The 23537-nt window shown below is 37.9% G+C and overlaps 3 protein-coding genes across 6 annotated transcripts; 2 read left to right on the top strand and 1 right to left on the bottom strand.

Annotated features, from left to right (window-relative positions):
• Positions 1-147: 147 nt before the first annotated feature.
• On the top strand, positions 148-10119 carry LOC140779213 (protease Do-like 8, chloroplastic). 4 transcript variants are annotated; one of them, XR_012107295.1, is made up of 14 exons: positions 148-428; positions 1524-1651; positions 2195-2277; positions 2347-2445; positions 2893-2959; positions 3162-3237; positions 3350-3416; positions 4280-4497; positions 5089-5156; positions 6499-6578; positions 7165-7251; positions 7359-7466; positions 7601-9075; positions 9706-10119. XR_012107295.1 is itself a non-coding variant. In XM_073124206.1 (14 exons), the coding sequence occupies exons 1-13, from the start codon at positions 256-258 to the stop codon at positions 7727-7729; spliced, it is 1383 nt and encodes a 460-aa protein (XP_072980307.1). In that variant the 5' UTR covers positions 148-255; the 3' UTR covers positions 7730-7768; positions 9706-10119. The 4 variants fall into 4 exon arrangements, 3 of the variants coding, with proteins under 3 accessions (XP_072980307.1, XP_072980308.1, XP_072980310.1); XM_073124206.1 differs by having other exon boundaries at positions 7601-7768; XM_073124207.1 differs by having other exon boundaries at positions 7601-7768; positions 9709-10119.
• A 4067-nt stretch (positions 10120-14186) lies between these two features.
• On the top strand, positions 14187-17133 carry LOC140778082 (pentatricopeptide repeat-containing protein At3g26782, mitochondrial-like). Its single transcript, XM_073122616.1, has 2 exons — positions 14187-16750; positions 16994-17133. Exon 1 carries the CDS (start codon positions 14317-14319, stop codon positions 16366-16368), a length of 2052 nt encoding a protein of 683 aa, XP_072978717.1. The 5' UTR covers positions 14187-14316; the 3' UTR covers positions 16369-16750; positions 16994-17133.
• Positions 17134-17145: 12 nt separating this feature from the next.
• On the bottom strand, positions 17146-18342 carry LOC140778084 (gibberellin-regulated protein 6-like). The gene is made up of 4 exons (XM_073122619.1): positions 18195-18342; positions 18014-18064; positions 17888-17921; positions 17146-17548 (listed from the first exon to the last, which is right to left on the bottom strand). Exons 1-4 carry the CDS (start codon positions 18261-18263, stop codon positions 17367-17369), a joined length of 336 nt encoding a protein of 111 aa, XP_072978720.1. The 5' UTR covers positions 18264-18342; the 3' UTR covers positions 17146-17366.
• Between the last annotated feature and the right edge of the window lie 5195 nt (positions 18343-23537).

Raw genomic sequence — 23537 nt, forward strand, 5'->3', positions numbered from 1 at the left:
TCAATTAAATAGGTGGACCCTGGTGTTCTGCGGAATGATTCATCCTAGTTTTTTCCGCCAATCAGTTTCAACGGTGTGTGCAGTTGTGGAAATTCTTTTCTTTATTTATTCTTTTCCGAATAATATAAGTAGCTGGCAAACAGGACCAAGAACTCATCCCGCTCACGATTTTGAGACCTCACATCCATCTCCGTTATCCTCTCGAAACCCTAAACCCTAACAAACTCCTTCCTCCCACCGGAATCTCTCGGCAAGATGCACGTCTTAGCTTGCAATGCACCTCTACAGCACCGTGGATTCCTGTTTCCGGGGCGATTCGGCCGCCGTCGGATTGTCATCGATGGGGCCTCGTCCGTCTTCCCTCAGAGGAGCGTCGTGTTGGATTCTGATGTCGGTGAAGCTTGCTCCGAGTCGGAATCCATTGGGAGGTCAATTCTTGTTCCGATCTTGAATCTCTAGTTCGTTGTCTTTCTTGATTTGTTCCGTAGAACAAGTCTCTCTTGGTAGTTGATCCAAGATCGGAACAATGCTGAAATTAAATCCTTTAAATGTTCATGTATTGTCACCTATATTTTGTAGTGTTGATTCAATAAGTTCCCACTTCTGCAAGTGATATCACATGCATACTAAGGAGCCAGTTTTCTTGGAGTTATTGGAGTGAACTGCTTATTTTGTGTTAGGTAAAAGTTGCCCATTGAGAAAGTAGCCCTAAAGCAATCAAACAGACTTATATAGTTTAATCATATCTTCAGATCTCATGCCTATTGAGAACTACCTTGACTTTTCAGTTAGTTATCAAATCTATAGAAGTGCGGTTGGGCCCATTTTGACATGAACAACGAGCTAATGACTAATAAAACTATAACAGATGATTTCTGCGGAATGTGATCAAGGTTCTGTATAGAAAGTCATGTTTTATTGCAATCATGTTGATTCAACTAGAACAATTCCTAACTGCTCGGTTGTGGTGCACGACTGCTCATAGTTGATGTGTAGCATTGGACCAATTTAGTGATTTATTGCCAGTTATAAGTGCGCCTCTGTGAGAAGGGCAAATAATTTATCATTCAAATACACTAACACTTACAAAGAGCTTCCTCCCATGTTGGGTGTGATCCTATTCTATGCAGTCTGAATAGGAGCATAATAGTGAGTCTGTTTGATGATTTCTATGGCAGATCTCTATATTAGCATTGCTTTGAGAGGAAATAATTCATTTGTGGGCATTGCTTGAACTCAGAGCCTCAGAATCTATTGTTAAGTTGCTGTGATGATATTAGAAATTTAATTTTATTATCTCATCAAGCAAATAAGAGAACAACTTACTCTACAAAACACTCTACAGTGTGCAACCAAGAAGGAACCAATATAAACAATTCAAATTTAATTCTTTTATGGCATACAATATATAAACAGTTACACATAGCAAACAAGCTTTGAGACACAACTGGCACAGCCGACAGGCTTTGTCCTTTTCTTTTTTCACTAATACTGGGGCATCTTACATTTTTTGGGTCATTTAGGTCTTCTGATAGCCAAACATTTGAAGTCGGTGAAATGATGAGCACATTCATCCCATTCACAACTAGGCGGAAGCTTTTTGCATCATCAGCATTTGGTTTTTGCTTGCATTCTTCAAGGTACTTTTCAGGTTCGAACAATCTGGCATTGCAAATCGTTCTCATTTGTCCCAGTTAGAGTACTTATGTGATAAGTAATTAATATCTTAGGTGTTAAATAGCTTGCCACTTATGGTCTCTTTTGCAGTGAATCCCCATTTTTGTATGACTAGCACTGTCTATTGGCTGAGAACTAGAACATAATTCAAAATTCTGTGGGGTTTACTGCTTTAAGCTTTTCTTTTTCTCTTGTTGCCTTGTTGGTTTCTCTCTTCATGTAACAGGACAGGATTCCTTCTTAGATTATTGTTGTTACTGCTGCCTTGCATTTTTGCATTGGTTACTGTTGAATATAACTGTCTTTCCACCTTCTGATCTAATATCTCCCTGACCTGTGATTTTTTTAACCTCTTAGACTCTTTACTTTTTTTCTTTTATAAATTTAATTCTTAACCAATTACACTTTGTTAGATTATCTGTTGACCTATTAACTGAGGCCTGTCCCAATAATGGATACATTAATCTATTCCACCTGTCAAAATGCTTTTGATTACAATATGGAATTGAAATTGCAGCCCTTGCTCTGGGTGATCCATCTGTTAATATTGAAGATGTTACTCCCCAAATTCTTCCTTTCGGTCCACTCTTTCCTTCTGAGGTTTGTTATTGTTCTCAGCTTCTTCAAGAATTTTATCCTACCTTTTTGCTGACAAATTTCTTCTTGCAGCAAAGGACTGCAGAACTATTTGAGAAGAACACTTACTCTGTAGTCAACATATTTGATGTAACATTACGACCTCAGCTTAATGTTACTGGTGTTGTTGAGGCAAGTGTTATGCTTTCTTTAGATTAAGTTCGTATAATGTTTATTATCTTTTGTCTACTCAAATGTTACATATTTGTGCCTTTATAGTGCTAGACTTAATTAATATGTATTTTAAGACTTATTGATATAATTAGGACATCATTCATCATCTAGTGGACAAATAATATGCCCATATTAATTATAGTGTGATTACTAGCAAAGATCTGATCTGCATTCAGACTTTTTTTTTTAGTAATTCATGGTTAGTTGTACTTGTTTACATTTTGTTTTCTCTCTCCTCAAGATAAAACATTACTGGAATTTAGAACTTAAAAGTACTTGACAAAAGTTTGGGTACCTCGTGAGGAGGTTAATATGGCAGCAGGAATTCTTATGGTACTAGCAGTAGGGAAGGTTGGTGCTTTTAATCATACATATATAATATATTGTTATTTGTGTACGTTTTAGGTTCCTGAAGGAAACGGTTCTGGAGTAATTTGGGATAATTCTGGATACATATTGACAAATTACCATGGTAAGAGCTTTAGCGATAAAATATCCTTTGGCTTGTGGATTACTTTGTTTCTTGTAAATGTTCTGCATAATTCATACACATATCTATTTGTCATAATATGTATAGACTATTTGTTTTTCAGGAGTTGATTTTGGCAAGAATTTGTTTTTTATAAGTTAAGCTCATTGTTAGCTAATTTATTTTTTCAATGCGATCTTACTAGTGGTTGGCAATGCTCTTTCAAGGAATCTGAACCCTGGTCAAGTTGTTGCACGTGTAAATATTCTTGCTGCTGAGGGGTGAGGATTTGTCGATACTACATGGTTTCTTATTTGCCTCACCTATTTTTGTCATGTTGCCATGAAACAATAATATTCTTTCTTGTTTCTTATGGTTTATGCTTATTTAAAGGGTGCAAAAGAATTTTGAGGGTAAGTTGATTGGTGCAGACCGTGCGAAAGATCTTGCAGTATTGAAGGCATGTGACCTTTTCTAACATTTGGTTCCTTGAATGCTCTCATGTAATGCATGGATTTCTTTTTACCTTTTTAGAATTGCTCTAGTATGGTAGTTGCTATAAGTGCATATTTGAGTCTCTTTAATTGCAAACCTTCAGAAAATCTACTGAATTCAACAGTGAAATGAAATATCTTAGAGTTTAGAGGCTTTAGATGATTCATATTTTCCTAGTAATTATAAATAAAGCAAGCCAAAGTTCACCTTTGACATTTTACTATCAGGGTTATTCCTAGATTTAATTTTATGGGAATTTCACCTTTCAAGATATTTACTTATTTTCTCATCTGTATGTTCAACAATAACCTTGTGATTCAACCAGTTGTGAAAGCAGATTATTTGTGGTGAGGTTATTTTTATCTTTTTAGTCTATATTCCATTATTACTGTCTTATTGCTAGGAATATATGGCTAATGCTTATGCAGGCAGCAGCAGAAAACGTGACATCTTCTATCCTTTGTAGGCCTTATTTGTATGCCTCTCCAACTATCCCCGGACTCAGGAAGTAATTCTGCAGACATAGATACTAGATAACAGATATTAAATGATGCCGTTTATTATTGAAAGATGTCCATTCTTTTTTCATAAAAAAAAGACCCTAAGATTATCGTAACTTGTATGATGTTTCCACTTTCCAAATTCACTATCTACTATTTAGTCAAGTAAAGCCAAATTGAATTTACTATTTTTGCCTGAAAATTTGGCCATATAGTATTCTCTACTGATGTCAGGTCAACCTTTTCTTCTCTTCGTTCTTGATAAAGAGAGACAATAATTAGGTTTCTATTTTTTATTACCATATTAATAATATTATTTTTTTAATAGGTGGAAGCTCCTCCAGATCTTCTCAAGCCAATTAAAGTGGGACAGTCCTCTGCTCTTAGAGTTGGCCAGCAATGTTTAGCGATAGGAAATCCCTTTGGTTTTGATCATACTCTCACTGTTGGAGTTATCAGTGGATTAAATCGGGACATTTTCAGTCAAACTGGCGTAACAATTGGAGGTGGAATTCAGACAGATGCAGCAATCAATCCTGGGAACAGGTTTGCCAATGCAGCTTTCTTTCAAGAAAATTATGTCAGCGTATAAAAGGAAAAATCTTTTTCCACCTTGCATGCACACTTGCAAATTTCTCATGGGATTATATGCATGCAAAGTGCAATACTTAATTTAAATTAACTGCACTTGATTGAAGAGATGGCAAATTGCATAAAGCTGGCAAAATACCTTAGTAAGCTAAAGTATATGCTTTCTGGTACTCCTTTCAAGTTTGAACATCATCATGATTCATGAGCAGGCGAGGATATGCTAAAGAGGAACATGAGCTGATGTCCTTTTATTCCAACAGACAAATGCTTAGAGTTCGGACAAATTCTTAGAGTGCAATCATGTGCTATGCTTGCCTTTTTTCTAAAAAAAGTCATTTTGTTTATTATCTAATAACATGCAGCAACCTATTTTGCATCTTCATGATTCACTACTTGACTTCAGTAATGTGATTTCTTGACTTGTTCTAATTTGATCAGTTTTAACCAAACTGATTTGTCAGTGAAATATTTACGAAACAAGTATGTTGAATTTGAATTCCATGTGATACAAAAATACTTGATATTTCTTTGAATGGACTTGTGCAGTGGTGGTCCTTTGCTAGATTCCAAAGGATATATGGTTGGGATAAATACGGCAATATTTACACAGACAGGTATAGAAATCTTTCTTTGTTGCATTGGTTCTCTTTATTTTTTGGAGGTTTCATTTTTGAAAGGCAATATCCTATATGGGTAGTGAATCTGCAGCTTGCTATCCAGTATATATTTTATATTCTTTGTATTGGCAGCTGTAGGTAGATATGTGCACTTATATTGTGTACTGGATGATAAAGAGTTCTTTATCTGTTTCTGAGATATAGCTCAGATAAATCATTGTATAATTGTGGTTTGCAGGCTTTATGAAGCTCTCTATTTTCCTTTTGTTGGTGCTCTAAGACTCTATGACTCGAGGGAGTTTCTGTAGAGCAGTGAGATGTGGACTTTTGTTGCTATGCATGTTAAATAGAGTCTGTAGAGCACAAAATTTAACTAAAGTTTTGTGCTTCATAGGTATAATTTAAATCTTCAACCTATTTAATTTGAAATAAACTAAATTGTACTGTACCATATATTTATCAATATTTTTTTTTGTTTGTCTGATCAAATTCAAATTGTTTGCTAATTATAGAGGTGATATTCGGGCGTTCGGACCAAGTTTTTTGGGCAGAGTGGGCTTGGGCCTCTGCTCGCCGACCCACCCACTATCACTCGGGCCGGATTTAGACCAAGCTAAAAATCAGTCTGTTACTGCTCACTAGCTTATGAGATATCAGAGTTGAACCTAACGTAATAGATCAGGCATATCAAAAATAGTTTAGCAATGTTACTAATGGGTCGAGCATAATGAGCTGGTCTTATCAAACATTTTTATTATCTTTCATAAGGAAGTTCTCAATACACTAAACTTCCATTGTGGGACTAAATAAGTAAAAAAAAGTGAGTGGACGTAACGGGCCAAGCTTTTGGGTCTATTTGACTAGGCAAAATTCTAGACTATATCACCTATTACCATTTTGTGCTCGGGCTGTGCTGAGCCTAAATTGGGTTCCTGTGAGCTTAACCTGATTAATTTCAGGTGGTTTCAGGCGGAGCTTGGGCAGTCCATTGATCACCTGTAGCTAATTACGTTTTGGGATCTAGAAGTGTTATGCTGTGTCTGACAGTCTTTGATATGCCGAAGATTTTGTAATATTTTCTAAAGAAGTCACCATCCTTTTCTCCTTGTGTTACTAAATGGACTGAACACCTAATATTGGTGACCAAGGGGTAACTGAGGCTAGACAGGGTCCAACCTTATGCTGCTATTATGTTATATTTTTTCTTGGATTCCCCAAAAATTAAATAGCAGTAATTTGATGTAATCTATTGTTCATATTTATTCATGTCAGCTGCGGGCTTACCTCATATCTGTTTTCTTCCCGTGCTAAAAGTTATCTTATCTTGACTTTACTACAGGGACATCTGCAGGTGTAGGATTTGCTATCCCATCTTCAACAGTACTTAAGATAGTACCTCAGCTAATCCAGTTTGGGAGAGTATGTATACCTTACATTATCTATATCTGAAACCATCTAGTATTTCTTTGTTTGATAATTTGAGTTTGTATAACACTATAACTGGTATCTTGGAATAGCATTACATACTTAATTACTTATTAATTTATATATTAGCACATGTGCTCAACGTTAATAAGTTTACTTATTACAAGTGAATGACATGATTCCTATAAGAATACTAGATTCTAGTCATCAAATATGAACTTTATTGTAGACCCACTTCTTCCTCTTTCACGTTCCCCTTTTTTAGACTACCAGCTAGCATGGGCAACAAACAGGTGCTTTGGAGAAAATTCATGTTTAGCAGATTATGTTAGGATGATGATATTTGATTATCTGCCATTTACTGTAAGATAATGATGAAATAAGGCAGGGGATGAGCAGCTTAGTTGAGTTCAACAAGGCTGGACTTTTTTTTCGAATTGACTACACAGTGACTGAGCTAGCTCAGTGAGAACTATTATTTTGTTTGAATTATGCCAACTATTTGCAGTTTTTGCATTATATTACTGAAAAAAATTAGTTTGAAGCTTAAGATTGCCGTCATTATGTTCTGCTTCTTAAGGTGGTGCGTGCTGGTTTGAATGTGGAAATTGCTCCAGATTTGATTGCGAATCAACTGAATGTTCGGAATGGGGCTCTTATACTGCAGGTATACCGATTGCTAATCCTTTCATTGTTGATTGATGTTGAGGCATAATCAAGATTGTCATTGCGGATCAATTTTATTATTTTCACTTGATCTGACTGCTATCATAGGTTCCTGGTAACGGCTCTGCGGCCAAAGCAGGTTTGCTTCCTACTTCCAGAGGCTTTGCAGGCAATATTGTTCTTGGGGATGTTATTATTGCAGTAAATGATAAGCCTGTGAGTTTATCTATTAATCAGTTGCTATTTTTCTTGGTCTATCATCTTACTAGAAAGCTTTATAAAAAAATCCAAATGGATGAGATCCTTTTCATTAAATTTCCTAACATATAGTAATATCGTTATCTATGCAGACCAGAAGTAAATCAGACCTATTAAAAGTTTTGGATGACTATAATGTCGGGGATAAAGTTATGTTGAAGATCCAGAGAGGTGCCCAGAGTTTGGACCTACCATTGATTTTGGAAGAGATTAGCATCTGATGAATGCCCAATGCCTTGGATCGCTTGTTAAATCAATAGGTAACTCACCTTTAACTACTTCTACTAGAAAAAGAGACATTGCTTGTAGAATATAAGTTGCTTGTCTTATGTGAAGCTGTAAGATGATTGAAATTTTGTGGAGTTACTGAATCGCTTGGTTTAGGTGAGACTACCTTGCCAGCTGTTCCTTATTGTTTGATTTTTATGACTAATTTATAACATGATTAGAGAAGGATTTCTGTTTAATGTGGTACTCTTGTGTTGCGAATGATTGTTAAAATCAGTGGCTGTTAAGAGTGGAATCAGACAATCATTCCTTTTGGGTCTCATTACCCTTTTCCCAACTGATGCATGGGTTGAACCTTTCTTTCTCATAACAATGCTATTGGGAAAATTATATTTTATCAAATGACATATCTTTCCTTTTGATCCGTATCATCGAGCAATATTCATCATGTCATTTCTTTTCCCTCTTTCTGCATAAAGAAAGCTTGACCTTTTCTTTTCTCTTTAGGGTTATGCTTTAGGTCAGATGATTCTCCGCTTGAAGTTGTTCTATTAGGTGTCAGTTTGAAGTTGTTCTATTTTGTTGATGACACTCTTGAAGAATGTTTTCTTTGATATATACTTTTGATTAGTATCACCATTGGGAAATATTTTAATATAGTACCTCTACCATACTCCTCGGTGTGCTAGCATCTCTTTTAACTTGAAGGTACAATTTATAGATCACATTTAGCTGAAGAATTTAGTGCTCTAGAACTGTTGCCCAGAAATATAAGAGACTTGCTTATCTAGCAAATTGTTGCGTCTTTTAACTCACTGCATAGTACAGTTGGAGACTAATATCATGCAGTCTATGATGCTAATGTGATGAAAGTTTATATAATCTTCTGTTCAACGATGGCCGTGCCACTGGTCAGCACGGCACATGTCGCGGCACTTGCCGACCGTGCCGTAAGAAAATGAGAGAAAAAGGTAAGGATACTTACCTTCGCCTTCGCAATCGCCGTCACTATCGCTCGCCGCTTACCGATCGCCGCTCGTTTTTGTCGCTGCTTCGTCAAGTGCCTTAGCCCGAGAGAAAATCCGGATCCGCAACTTAAATCTTTAACACATCTCTCTCTCTCTCTCTCTCTCTCTCTCTCTCTCTCTCTCTCTCTCTCTCTCTCTCTCTCTCTCTCTCTCTCTCTTGTGTGTGTGTGTGTGTGTGTGGCTAGGGCACCTGACAAAGCGACGGCGACGGCGAAAGCGATCGGCGACGGGTAGCTCAATGATGAGGTTGATGGCGAGCAGTGAAGCTATTAGGAGCGGTGTTGTGTGGCACCCCCTCGTGCCACGTGTCGGTACGTTGCCGGCACGGCTATCCATGCTTCTGTTTCTGTTTCGCCCTCTTATATTATTTTTTGATTTTATTTTATATATCTGACTTCTTTTCAATTAAACTTGTCTGATTAAAATGAGTAGTGTTGTACTAGAAGTGCTCAGAGTGTCGAAATTTTAGAAATTGGAAGTCCAGAGGCCTCATCAAAACCAAAAACTAAGACTGTTATGCTTTGAGTACCATAAAATGGTTTTAACTTCAAAGAAATTCAAGTCATTAGAAAGGTAAATTAAGGCCACTTTTGATTATGAATTAACTCCAAAGTTTGGATAATATTCCAAATAATACCATACCATCTAGTTTACTAGTTTTGATAAATCACCTGTCATATCAATCATCAAAGGTATACTTTCAGTAAAATAACCCTCTTGTTACCACTTAAAACAAAAGGTGTTTAGTTCCTTTCAACATTATTTATTTCATGGCTCCAATGCTCCACCATCATTAGTATTTCCTCCATTTATTTGATAATCACATCCAGCTTTCTTCTCCATTTATCTGTCCCTTTATGTATAGGTTAATATCTTAATCAGTATTGCTATGGAGCACACAATTCTCTAGCCAATTTGATCTGATAACTTTCATTTTGCAGCAGCAGAAGTTGAAAGCAACTATTTTGGTTTGAATTAATAGTTCTCAATCACAGCTCTTCTTAAAGCTGCTTGCACATTCTCCAAGATCACTTGGCAATAATTTCATCATAAGAGACTAAGAGGTCTCATATGCTGCAATGGGTAGTTAATTCATGCAACAATCAAGGTGGCCTAAGAGGGAGTCTATGGATTGGTTGCTCAGTTAGAACAAATTGTAATTTGTCTAGAAGAATGCTGGAATGTAACGCTGTTAGTGGACAAGCCGGAAAAGATAAATGGAGAAAATCTCTTGTTTCATTGTGGACCAGGACCACCAGGTCACCTTACAACTGAATTGGTTTTTGTTGGGATTCTAGAAATGTATCTGCACCATTTGACACGAAAAACCTTTTGAAACAAAAGAACATTATCAATTTGTAGATGGTATCATATACCTTGAGAACTCTGGTCTTAAGGAATGTTGAACATATAGTTGAATATTGTATGATGGGACATATTCATGTAGGTTGCAGGTGGATATTGATAGTGGACATTTTGTGGGCAGTTAAAATGGTGCTTTGGAGTTTTGATGTAATGTCTATGTTGTGGCTGCATACCTGAAAATAGAATTTAGTACTTATATTTTTACACAAGCAACTGTTATTGTCTTTGACAAAATAAGGCTGTATGCAAACAGTGGATATTTTAGCCAGAAACCATAAATACCTGAATACAGGAGACAGATTTAAAATATTTAAGGATTTTTAATGAATCTTTGGTGGTCAATTCATTTTATCTAATTCAGTTTTATATGCCGAATTTTTTCTCAGTGGTTTATATATAGATATTCATATTATGCAATCAAGATGTACTCGAGATATTTGAAGAAAGCTAAGCTTTGTTTCTTTTCTCTTTCTGAGAAATAAACTGAGTTTTGTTATTATTTACATAGTCTTCTAAAAAGAAACATCCATTGCTGCACTCAATATGTAGACCTCAAATCATTTGAAGCAAGCTATGAAACTGATAGTTGCTTCAGGAATCGCCTATAAGTTTTGGATCTGTTTTCTGTGGCATATGAAATCTATAGTAACATTCACATGTATAGATCTCAATGTTTAATATTCATCAAGCTTACATGTTTAGAGACCATGTGGTCTCATAAAGCATGTACTAGTCAGTAGACTAGAACTGCAAATGTTGCAAGTGGAGCATATCCTTTGGAAAAACTCTACATTCCATGCTTTGAATACTTCTTCTGTAGCAAGAAAGTGAGACAAGTGGCTGCTTCTGCTGAGAAGATTGTTTGCAGCGTTAAACAGAACTTCGGAACAGGTGAAAAGTGCATTATCTGTTGCAACCGAAAAAATGTTTGCCTAGTTCTGGTGTGGTGTTCTGTTTTTATCTTTCCCTGATAGAGACTAATGACTTTATTTAGTAGGTAGTTTTGCTTAGCATGTGTTACTAATCATATACTTTCCTGAAAAATGTGAGCAAATGCATCAGTAGAATAAATGCAGGCAAGATCCCCTGGAAGCATATGTAAAAGCAGTCTCTCAGGGTTGCAGACTTTTGAGTTTCTCCTATAGTTGTGTTTGGGGATACATGCTGTTTTAGTCAAACTTTAATTGTGATGCCTTTCTTGTAAATATTAGTCCAGTAAATCTGATACTACGCATACAGTAGCTATAGGAGTATTTCACCCTCATCCTGTCTATTGATCCGTGTTAAATGGGGGTCTTTTTATCTGTCGCTTCTTTGTATAAAGGAAATGCATTTCATACCTTCATTTGTACTTTACTGTTGTTGTGAGTCGTGATGTGAATACCAGATTAATTTGGGTACTTTTCATCAGATCTTCATCATGAACTAGTGTACTGGGGTCCCTTCCTTAGAACACTCTTTGCTAGCTTGGTCTAAAGGGAAGCATTGCTTTCGAGAAATATTTGCAAGATGCCTCCCGATGTAGAAAAACTAGTGTTACCATGATCATGAAAATTCCTTCATAGCCCTTTAAGTATGTAGGTTATTATTCGTTTGATGCCTTTCCTCTTAAATACAATGATCACAATCTTGTGGGCTTCATTTAGAATCCTAACACAAGATGAGGTTTCTGAGTATCAAACCACGGAGCAAAAGATACATGATTCCTTTACCGATAAATACTAGACTTTTTAGATTTGCCCATGTCATGTGGTCATCAGAAATCATGTTGCACATGCCTTCCTAGTGTGTCCCTTCTCTTCTATGAACAGGAATTTCCTGCTCACATTAACATGTCTTATATCTAAGCTTATCCCACTACAGTACCTAAGAAGAATAATTAAGACATAAGACTGCTATAACTCAAAATTATTTTAGCAAGCTTACTACCAACAACAATCAACAAGATTTAGGCAAGAGCTACATGTTGCCCTTGGGATAGCCCTAGTACTGTTACTAGTACTCCCAAAATAGGATAAAAGACGAGATTTTGAAATACTTGTATAAAATAGGTTCATGGATACTGTACTCAAAGTGTTCTCTTTATACAACTAGATCCCTCTCCAGATAAGTTTGCCTTGCAGCAGAGAAGGGCCTAATAAAGCAGCTACAACCACTGTTGCTTTGTGTTTTTTTGCTTTAAGGCAAAGTTAAAAGCCAAAGCCACCTATTGGTGGGAATTTTGAGTTGGCCTCCATGGCTTGGACCAAGACCAGTCCACTGTAATAGCATCTATGGAAGCTCCTTAGTTTTTGATAAAGTGAGAGAGCTATGCTTTAGGAATCCTCCAAGCTGCATGCTGTTATGTATAAATGAAAGGAACAGTTAAAGAAAACGAGGTCTGCTTAGAAAAAGGAGATAATATAAAGAGCAGGGGAATTAAATGGATAGGATATAAGGAAGCTTTGATTCTCTTTGAAACTTTGAATGGAGGCTTGGGACCTATTAAATCCAAGGGGAAAAGGAAGGCTTGTGTGCAAGAATGATAAAAAGAAAAGCATAAAGAAGCTCATTTAGCACAAGAAACTAAGTACCGTTTGTTTTTGGCTGCATGGATAAGTGTGCTTCTTGGTTCAGAATTTCTAAAGCATAACAAGATCAGAGAGAGCATAAAGCAAGAATTTGGTTTGTTGGAGGGGCCTATTCTCTATCCCTTTCCTTTAAGGCTTGCTTACTGTGGGGGTAGAGAGAAAGATGGAGGAGGGAGGGAGACAAAGGAACCAGCGAAAAGATTCTTAGCTTCCCAAGGATTGTGTTCCAATCTCTTTATTCATGCCTGTCAGAACCTTCTAAAACAGCCTTAGATTTTCTTGAGTTGCAGGCATATGATTGAAGTGAATCTAAATTCCCAAGTGGTTTTTGGGTCCCCAAGCTTTACACTTTTTAGACCCTGAATCATACTATGACAACCAGAAGGCCTATATCTACAAGAATAAGGCACTTGAGCTTAGATGAATTAAGGTTTTAGAACTACTTGTTTCATTTTTATCTCTGTGGCTAAGTGGAGGAGAAATGAGTCTCCACACTCTTAGGCTTCTCATCCTTCTTGTCTGTATTGGGCTATTAACTTGTCAGCAAATGGTCTACTGCTCAAGAAACATAGATCTTGTTCTCCGAAGGAACGAAGAAGATGGACTACCAGTGAAGAGGCTACGACTCCTCAACGAAAACGATGCAGTTAACATTGATGCCAAGAGGAGAGCAGCAACTGGGCCTTCATCGTACGATCCTAACAGAATGAGTAAAAGAAGAGTTCGACGAGGTTCTGATCCAATACACAATAGATGCTGATAGTTTCAGCTCTTCCAATTAATGTTGCAGAGCAGGATGGCAGTAACTACCATCTACCAAAGCCAGTTATATTATGTGAAGAAACTCAAGTTTATTGGTTCCATCTTTTTACCTTCACTAGGTTGGTTGGTCTCCTATGTTGTTTAATAATTTAAAGGTTTTTTTTTCATAGAGATACCTGTATAGATATGTTAATGAAAGGGATGCTGGAGAACTCTAGTGAGTGAAAACTTACTCCTCTGTTATAAGATCTGAGAAATTACCCATAGAGATGGGAGGATGGTATTAGATCTTATTCATGTAACACATTGTTCTTTCAGAACCAGTTGGCATATATTTCAGATCTATAGAATCTTTTTTCAATCTTGAAATGTTATAATAATATGTTGAGGTCTGCTGGAATAAGTAGAATTGTAAGTTTGTCTTGTGCTCATTCATGGTTGCCATCCTTGCTCATCTCAGTTCACTTGTTCATCTGAATTTGAGTTACTTAGCCCTTGTGAGGTTTAAGCTTGCTTCTGCTAGTACAATCTCAATACTTTGTCTTTTTTATTATCAGACATTCCATGCTTTGATGTCAATCTTTCTGCATCTTGCATTGGAAATTACTGGTATAAGAATCAAAGAGGCAATTGGGAGATGTCTTCTGCAATACTTGGATTTATTTAAGGGTATACATACTAATAAGGAATTTACCTCCTCATGAAGGGTATACATACAAATAAGAAACTCCAGAGGGGTACAAACGCAAATGTTGGATTTAGCTGGCAAATACGTGAATAAATATCTTTAGAGGGTTGTAAACGCAAAAAACTCTAGTGTTAAACTGGAAATGGGATTTGCTACACAGCGCGGGAATGCCAGCGCCACCCGAACCCCTCCCTCTCCTCTCCCTCCTCCACCGTTGCCTCTCCCTTTCCTCCCTCAAACCCCTCCACGCCGCCATCCTCCGCCGCCACCCCGCCGACATCCCCCTCCTCTCCACCCTAGCTTCCCGCTATGCCCATCTCGGATGCCGGCACCTGTCCCTGTCCCTCCTCTCCAGTTCCCCCTCATCTCCTCCCCTCTCATCCTCCTCCCCCTTCTCTTGGAATCTCCTCCTCCGCGCCCTATCTGACGCTTCCGCTCACCGCCAGGTCCTCTCCCTGTACCTCCTCATGCGCGCCTCCTCTGCTGCCCTCCCCGACCGCTTCACCTTTCCCCCCGTCATCAAGTCCTGCGCCCACCTCCGCGACCTCGAGACCGGCAGTTACCTTCACCGCGACGCAGCAGACCTAGGGCTACACAGTGACCCCTTCGTCGCTAACTCTCTTGTCTCCATGTATGGGAAATGCGGTGACCTGGGCGCCGCGCGGAAGGTGTTCGACGAAATGGTTGAGAGCAACGTCGTTTCGTGGACTGCTTTAATAGGTGCGCTGGAGCAAAACGGGTGCCGAGCCGAGGCGTTTGGATTATTTAGGAGGATGGTGGAAGAGGGGTTTCGACCCAATAGAGCGACATTCTTGAGTGTGATGCCATGCGTTGGTAGAGGCGAAGAGGCCGATGACTTGTTTAGGATGATTGTTCGCCAGGGGCTTGATGAGGATCTGGTGGTGCGGAATGCGATGGTTGGAATGTTTGCTACGTGTGGGAGGATTGACTTTGCCCGGCAGTTGTTTGATGGGATTCAAGGAAAGGATTTGGTTTCCTGGAGTTCAATGATTGAAGGATATGGGCGGGCCGATATGTATTTTGAGGCTCTGAAGCTATTTGGACAGATGAGGCGGCTTGGTGTTGTTCCGGATGGTGTGACAGTTCTTGGGATCATCCGCGCTTGCTCGAATTCGACGGTTGCATTTCTTAGGCATGCTAAATTTATTCATGGGTTTGTTGTTAGGAGCTTGTTGGATCAGAATTTGATGGTAGAAACTGCTCTGATTGATCTATATGTGAAGCGTGGGGATTTGATGGATGCTCGTAGGATATTTGATCAGATGAAAGAAAGGAACCTGATTTCATGGAGTACCTTGATCTCAGGTTATGGAATGCATGGGAAAGGTAAAGAAGCTCTGGAGCTTTTTGAGAGCATGAAAAGCTTGGTGCGTCCAGATCACATTGTGTTCGTCTCTGTGCTCTCAGCTTGCAGCCATGCAGGCTTGGTTGATGAAGGGTGGCGATGCTTCAATTCCATGACTAGTGACTTTGGGATTGTTCCTCGAGCTGAACACTATGCTTGTATGGTAGACCTCTTGGGACGAGCTGGGAAACTAGAAGAAGCTCGAGAGTTCATTGAGCGAATGCCAATAAAGCCAGACTCTAGTGTGTGGGGATCCTTGCTTGGTGCTTGCAGGATACACCCAAGAGCAGAAATTGCAGAATTGGCTGCGAGCCAACTGTTTGAGTTGGACTCTGCTAACTCAGGTCGTTACATTTTGTTGTCAAACATTTACAGTTCTCTGGGGATGATTGAAGAATCTCATAAAATTAGAGCATTGATGCGGCAGAAAGGGGTGAAGAAAATATCCGGTTACACTGTTGTAGAAGTGAAGAATAAGGTCTACAAGTTTCTAGTTGGAGATAGGAGGAACCCACAGTCAGATTTGATTTATAGAGAGCTAGAGAGGTTGATGAATAGAATTAGGCTGGAAGGTTATGTCCCCAATACTAATTTTGCATTGCATGACGTCGAGGAAGAGACAAAGGAGAAGTCACTGTATGTGCATAGCGAGAAACTCGCGATTGTTTTTGGGCTTATGAAATTGGGCCCTGAATGTGTGATTCGGATACACAACAACTTAAGGGTTTGTGGAGATTGTCATAGTGCCATCAAATTCATCACAAAAGTTACAGGGAGGGAAATTGTTGTGAGAGATTCTCATAGATTTCACCATTTTAGTGGTGGCGCATGTTCTTGTGGGGACTATTGGTGAAGAATGTTAGAGATGGAGAAGTTTTGGCAAGCAGGGAACTCAAATTCCTATTAGGAGAGCCTGAATGCAGAACTTTATATGCCAACTCTATCCTGAGAAGCTCGTATAATGATCAGGATTTTAATTGCCCCATCTATTTTGTGGATGCAACCTGTCCTTCATTATAAATGCATTTACATCTGGTTTGATTGGAGCAATTCAGGCTTTTTTGCAAGACAGGCTAATCGAAAGAAAGATCAGGCAAAAGATACTGGACCTCTAGTTGACGAACATGGAGATGTCTCAAATGTTGAATGATTAATCTTTCTCATGAATCATGCCAGAGCTGGATAAGGTTCTGTGGAGTTGGTACCTTTAATGTATATCCTTTCTGTTTCACGAGGTATGTTTCCTCTTTGGTTGGTAATCTTTGACTGACCAAAATTTGCGGCTAAATCTCTTTTTGAAGCAATTGTGAGATTTGTAGGAGGATCTATCATATATACCAACTCTTGTCAAATGGTGATTTAGCCCTCGCATGATTGAGTTTTTTTTTCAAAGAATTGAGTGCAAAGGGGCTTGTTTAGAAATTTTTATCGAACTCATTTCGGTCATGGAAGTTTACTGCGATGTTTTATCCTTGCAGATTGAGCTAGCAATCCAAATGAAATGTTTGTGCTACCTTCATCTAGTGCAAGAGATACGAAGGCTCCTAGCATCAATATCCTCATATAGCTTGGGAGATCCGGAGAACAAGTATCACTAAGAAGGTAGCTTGAATGGCACACAAATAATTCATTGTTGGCGAAGCACATTGGCATATATTTATAACAAATGGGAATACCAAGACATCTCAAAGCAAGTGATAAATTGCCACCCACCAAACTTTACAATCAATTTGAGGTTGGTTGGGCAACTAGTGGCATCAAAAGACATACTTCACTGAATAGAAAGTAACGGCAACCAAGTGACATAATAAGTAGGTTAGAGGAATGCTGGATGCTGGAAAGCTTGAGCTTTCAAGGGCATTTGGGACCTCCTCGCTTGGTCTTCCAGTTGTTGTAGCAAGGGCATTCACCTTTGTTCCCATAGAATCCCGAGGGCACGCAGAGGCACTTCATGCAGCACTTCTGGCAGAAGAACATGCATGGCTTGTGGTACTGCGTGTGTGAGCACCTCCTTGTGCATTGACCAGGGCATTCTGTTACACATTCCCAAGATTTATGTGAGGTAAATGGTAAATGGTAAATGGACATCTCATACTTTTGTTTTATTTTATTTTATTTTATGTTTAGGTATCACCTCCTACAGACTACACCTAGCCTTTCTGAGAAGTACCTCCTTTGTATATGTGCAATTAACTCATTGTGGTTTAGGTATTATTGGAAGAGAGTTTCTTATTTCAATAGACTTGACAACCTATCAAGTATAGTAATATTTGGCCTTAGGATGGCTTCTAAACTGTGATGGTATGAGCTTGTGTAAATAATGAACATATACATATGCAATGGAATGAAAGTGAAAATAGAGAACTACTTACGAGAGGTTCGGAGGCTTCCTGGTCCTCTTGATGCCTGTAAAAGGAAGACATTGCACTTCCATTATTTCTTCAAGCAAGTACATAAAATTTGATGGAAAAAGAGGAAGATGAAAAAGAAAAGTATACCCTATCCAAGTGGTATTCCCCTTCAGCGTGCTCAGTTTCTTTGGCTAACACCTGCAAAAAGAAGAAGAACAGAGAAGCTAAACAAAAGACGTAGCTTAAAATGATACTCTAGTGAGCTTTACTTGAAGTCCAAAAAGAAAGAAGGAAGGAAGCAGAAACTGATTTGCTGAGCAATTCTGACCTTGTAATCAGCCATGGAAATGGCAAGGAGGGTAATGACGAACACAATGAGCAGCTTAGCCATAACCATTGTCAGCCTAAGTGTAGAGAAAGCAAGAGAAAGAGAAGGTTTAAAAGGTGATAGGAGATGCTGGGAGAGGTAATGGAAGCATGTGAATATATAGACTTAGATGGGAGGACAAGGGTCAATAGAAGAACAGTTTAAAAAAATGAATGAAGAGAAATCTCATAATTAAACGAAATGGGGTTTACCATTACTAGCCCTTCGGCTTCTGGATAACTACACTTCTGATTCAGTGGCATTCAGGAAATTATGGAACAATTCAAGAGCTTTACTAAGGCACGCAGATCAAGTAACACCTTTGGGCCCAAAAGTGGGGCCCAATCGTGGCGGGATTCACGGTGGTGGAGGTGGAGGGATGCATGTGCCGGCTGACTCGATCACGTGATCGAAGGCCACGCCGGGGGACAGATGCATGGAGCGGTGCCTGTACATCATGACCCCACAGTCCCACAGTGGACCCTACGTCCCCCAGTTAATCCATCCATCCATCTATCTATCTATCTATCTATCTATCTATCTACGTGGGTGTATCAATCATACCATCTACCCCGTAAGTATCGCATTTAATTCTCAATAATTATTACAAAAAAATATTTAATAATTTGATAGTTTTGCTTAGTGACTTGATTCAGTCGATAACTTAATGATGCGGCTGTTAACTTAGAGTAGTAGCTCGTTTAGTTTAGAGTTTACTATATTGGCTAAAGATTTATGAAACTATATCTGAATTTAAAGGGTATTGGTTTTTAATTCAACTCATATCTGAAAAAAAAACCACACCTTATTCTTCTTTTGAGTTTCTTTTACTATTCTAAGCATTTTAAAAACTGCTTAGCTTTTTTAAAGTAAAAGTTCACATAATTTAGTTCAGTAATTTATATTTAAAAATCATTATTTAATTTATTAGTTTCCCTAAGATATATATGTCACCTTTTTTGGTTTCGCAATTTATATTTGAACAAACTTGACCTAAATTTTTATGCAAGTGAACAAAAAAACAATCAATGGAGAAGCTAGTTTGGTCCCAAAACTCAGTTCTTCTTCTAGCCTTTTGCAGCTGTCTTCCTCTTCTTAGAGAGAGAGAGAGAGAGAGAGAGAGAGAGAGAGAGAGAGAGAGAGAGAGAGAGAGAGATGAGGGCCATGGCCCATGCCATGGGGGCACATGGAGCAAGTAATTGAAACATGAACCAAACTCCAAAAACTGACGAGCATCCCCCATCCAAATCTGCACTTAGGTAAATGGATGTCTGGATTGGATCCCATTTCTGGTCCCTTTCTATAACTGTTGGCCAAATTAAAGAGAGGGATGATAGTAGTACGTAACCTACGCACGCACCTACACCAACAAATTCAAGAGTTTGGTGTTTGGTGAGTAGTCGGTGATAAAGCTTTCTCTTTTCTTTTCTTTTTTGTTTTCCTTCCCTTGTAATTTTGTAAAGGAAGTATAAGTCGGTGATCAATCATTTTGTTTTCTTTGCCAATGGGAGTTGTACTGATTTAAGTGGCTAATACAAGGATGGTTTGCTGAGTATATGGGCGTCAAACAATTTTCTTTTTAACTATTTTAAAAACTAAACTAAATTAGGTTTATAAGTAATCATAGATAATCGAATCAAGCTACTAAATTACTAACTAATTATTTATAGTTAGAATTCATATCTTACTAACTTCAGTAGAATTAGAATTGGTTGGTGGTTGATGATTAAGGCTTGAGAGGGTTCGTCTGCTGTGGATTATATGACATGGGGATGAGATCATCTGCAACTCACCGCATGTTGCTAAAAAGCATATGCGAGTGACTGAGAGACCACATGCTATGTGCAGGCTCACGTTGCAAAGTGTTTTACGATACATATCTTCCTGTCTATACTCCTTTTTGCTTTATATCTTTATATTCTTTAAAGAGATCTCAAACAATAGTGAGGAATTTTATCTGATACCACTGGATCAGAATCGCAACTATCTCACGATTAGGAGTACAAAATTGTAATCCGATGTGACCAACATTATGTATATATAACTTCACAAAGATTTAATATTGGTTGATGAAGTTATTATTGTAGAGTTAATCGTAGGATAATGAGAGAAGCAAACAAATAAAAGCACATCATGTGCCTCTTGTTTCCCACCTCTTTATTTATTTCCAAGCTCTCAATTTGGTGCAGAACCAGTCTTTTGGTAACTCTTTTATCCTTGTCTTTCTTGGTGGTAATAGATAATTCATTTGGATGCAACCCAAGTTGTATTGAAAATAATTATGCCAACCAACCTAATCCAGCTGTGTGCAAGCTCAGGATTAATCATACACCCACGTATAGAAGAGAAAGGAGTAAATTAACAATTTCTGGATCATGGGCGTACTACTAACGAAACTTTATTGCATATTAGCAGAGAATAAGTTTGTGAATCATTCGGGTCAGGCCGTCGTCCTGTTCGACGAAATGCCTTCAGTCTTCTGATGTCAAAATTCCTCCTGGGCTGGGCCAACGGACAAGCTCTGGGCTCATTAGAAGTTGATGTCAAAATTCCTCCTTGGGCTTGTTCGACGAAATGCCTCAAAGAGTTCTAATGGCCCAGGCCCCAATTCTGGGAGGTAGGTGCCGGTAAACAATGGCTAGGTGACGATTATTTATTCTTGTTTTTCGTTTTAAAATCTAAGCTGCTTTCAGCTTAAATTAAGATACTCCCACCAAATAAAAGGAGATTACAAAGTTCTTAGAGAAACTCATTGGTAGGTAGGCAATCTTACACTTATTCGCAGCCTAATTCGTGACTCGATTTCTCTTCCTTAAATATATGGGAAAATCTCACCTCTACAAAAGCGTCCAAAAGGTTGAAGCATTATATCATCATTATGGATTTGAACTAACATTAGGGAGTTGAGCCCCACTTCTATCCTGCAACAGCTCTGAAACTAGCAAGTCGAAGACCCAACCGAACAGCTCATGCCTCTGCAATCAAAGCAGAACCTCCCACAAGATAGCTCTAATATCTGACCTCAACATTGCCTTAGAATCGCACTGATACCCATCAAGTGACCACGCACCGTCTGTATTAAGCTCAACCCATCCCAACTCCAACAACTACCACTTGACCTAGTCTAAAGCTTGATGAACTAGTGATCTTTTGCCTTCTCCACCATGCTCCTCAACTAAATGTATGACCTGTGAGCCATCATCTAAGGCTGGGAGGCCACCCTGCCAAAAACCACACTATTACGCTGCTTTCAAATGACCCTAATGGTGGACCCGATCACTGCCTTAACCTTCTCATCTTGGTGCCCATCCATGTTCCACATTATGCTTAACTAGTCCATATTGATCTTGGGTGCAATCGCTAAGGTGTTGTGAGTTTCCTCACCTTTGTGAGGCCGCACCTCTTGACTAAATCTACATGCATTCTCAAACCCAACTCTAAAACTATATTGCTAGGTTCATGGTCATTATACATAGAAGATTTAGCCCAGTTCACTTTAAGATTATTATATTTTTTGTAATTCTAGAATGCAACTCTTTATTTCAAAATAATAATTAAATATTATTATAAAAATATAAAATTATATCTTATATCATACACTAATCTAATTACTAATTTATCGTTGATATATCAGACTATTTTATATCAAATCAAAAGGTAGTTATATTAATTTAATGAATAACAAAATATCTTTCTTCTGTTTTTTTCACTTCATATTACATTGAGATAATTATTACATATTTATTTTTAAATACGAGTAAATATATAGAGAATTATTTATAAAATAAATGACTCATTTTGAGAATAATAAAATAAATATCTATTCTAAAATTTATCTTATTTCTATAAACAAGGTTAGAAAACATAAAATTAATAGGCATTTGGCCAAAAACTATTAACTTCCTCACCAAGGATGGAACAAAGTCCTCCCATGGCGAGTGTTCGCTTACCTACTGAAAATGAATGAAAAGCAGCATCTTTCAAAAACCAAGGGATTATTTGACGAAAATGGCAATTCCTTTATAAAGTCTTTCATTGCATTTAACTTTTTAACTGACAACTGCTACACTGCTTCTGCAGTTCAAACTACACAAGATGGCGTTACGTTCTATTACGGTGGACCCGCTGGTTGTAACAGATGTGAGCACTTATCCATCCTATCAATAAAGTATTCAATCTTGAGTTTTCAAAAAGTAACTAATTGTTTGGTGGTTTGATTCGATTTAGTTAATACCTCAGCAGTATGATTGGCTTAGAAGAATAGCTCGGCAACGCGATAACTTAGAGCAGGTCTTCACGACATTTAATTCAGAATAATTATTCGGTTACACATATGATTTGAAGTCTAGACTAGGTAGCTAAAAACTTGGTGTTTCAGTATCTAAGATATCTAACGTTCAGGCTCATGAATAATAATAATAATAAAGTTTTTAAATAGTAATTATTTATATATTTCAGTATTTTTTACACTATATTTCTTCAATTATGCGACTTAACCGTAAATTATATAATTCAATAACATATGATTTCATCCACAAATTTATTAGTATAAAAATATCGCAGATACAATCAACCTTTTATTAATTTAATAAACAATTATGTAAAATTTATAAAAAAATTTAAGATCAAGACACTAATTTGTTTTGTTAAAAAAAAAAAAAAAAAAACAGTGGATCCAAGGCTGGACACAGCTGTTTCGACTTTCGATTCAAAGTTCTACTCTCATAGGGATCAAAAGAGAAAAACTTATACCGTACTTGGGACACTTCCATGGTGATTAACTTCACACCGTATTCCTTTGGATTGTTGAGCAAGTTTGGAGTTCGTTGGCATTAGGGCATGAGATGCTTCTTCTGCTATGCGACATGGGGAAACTCACCACATACCGCTTAAAAGTATATGCTAGTGACTGAGAGACCCACATGCATTGTACAGGCTCACGTTGCAAAGTGTTTTATGATACCTATCTTCCTGCCTTTAATCTTTTGCCTTAAAACTCTTTTTAATCTTTTAAAGAGATCTCAAAGGATCAAAATCCCAACCATCTCACGCTTAAGAGTACAAAAATGTAACCCGATGTGACTAAACTTTATGTACACATAACTTCACAGAAAAATAATTTGCTCGACGAAGTTATTACGAGTAGAGTTAATGGCAGGAGAACGAGAGAAACAACTAAAAGCACATCATGTGCCTCTGTTTCCCACCTCTCAGAGTATGCTACTTATTTATTTATTTCCAAGCTCTCAATTTGATGCAGTCTTTTGGTAACATTTTTTTATATCTTTCATGGCAGTGATAGAT

Source organism: Typha angustifolia, chromosome 15, assembly GCF_048772165.1.
Source record: "Typha angustifolia cultivar Huaian chromosome 15, ASM4877216v1, whole genome shotgun sequence".
Taxonomy (NCBI): Eukaryota; Viridiplantae; Streptophyta; class Magnoliopsida; order Poales; family Typhaceae; genus Typha; species Typha angustifolia.

Coding starts and splice junctions, on each gene's coding strand:
- LOC140779213 (XM_073124206.1), top strand. CDS start 256: ATGCACGTCTTAGCTTGCAATGCACCTCTACAGCACCGTGGATTCCTG. Junction 2,278..2,346: donor GTCCACTCTTTCCTTCTGAG/GTTTGTTATTGT, acceptor TTCTTCTTGCAG/CAAAGGACTGCAGAACTATT. Junction 2,960..3,161: donor CATATTGACAAATTACCATG/GTAAGAGCTTTA, acceptor CGATCTTACTAG/TGGTTGGCAATGCTCTTTCA.
- LOC140778082 (XM_073122616.1), top strand. CDS start 14,317: ATGCCAGCGCCACCCGAACCCCTCCCTCTCCTCTCCCTCCTCCACCGT.
- LOC140778084 (XM_073122619.1), bottom strand. CDS start 18,263: ATGGTTATGGCTAAGCTGCTCATTGTGTTCGTCATTACCCTCCTTGCC. Junction 18,065..18,194: donor TTTCCATGGCTGATTACAAG/GTCAGAATTGCT, acceptor TTCTTTTTGCAG/GTGTTAGCCAAAGAAACTGA. Junction 17,549..17,887: donor AGGAAGCCTCCGAACCTCTC/GTAAGTAGTTCT, acceptor AATGTGTAACAG/AATGCCCTGGTCAATGCACA.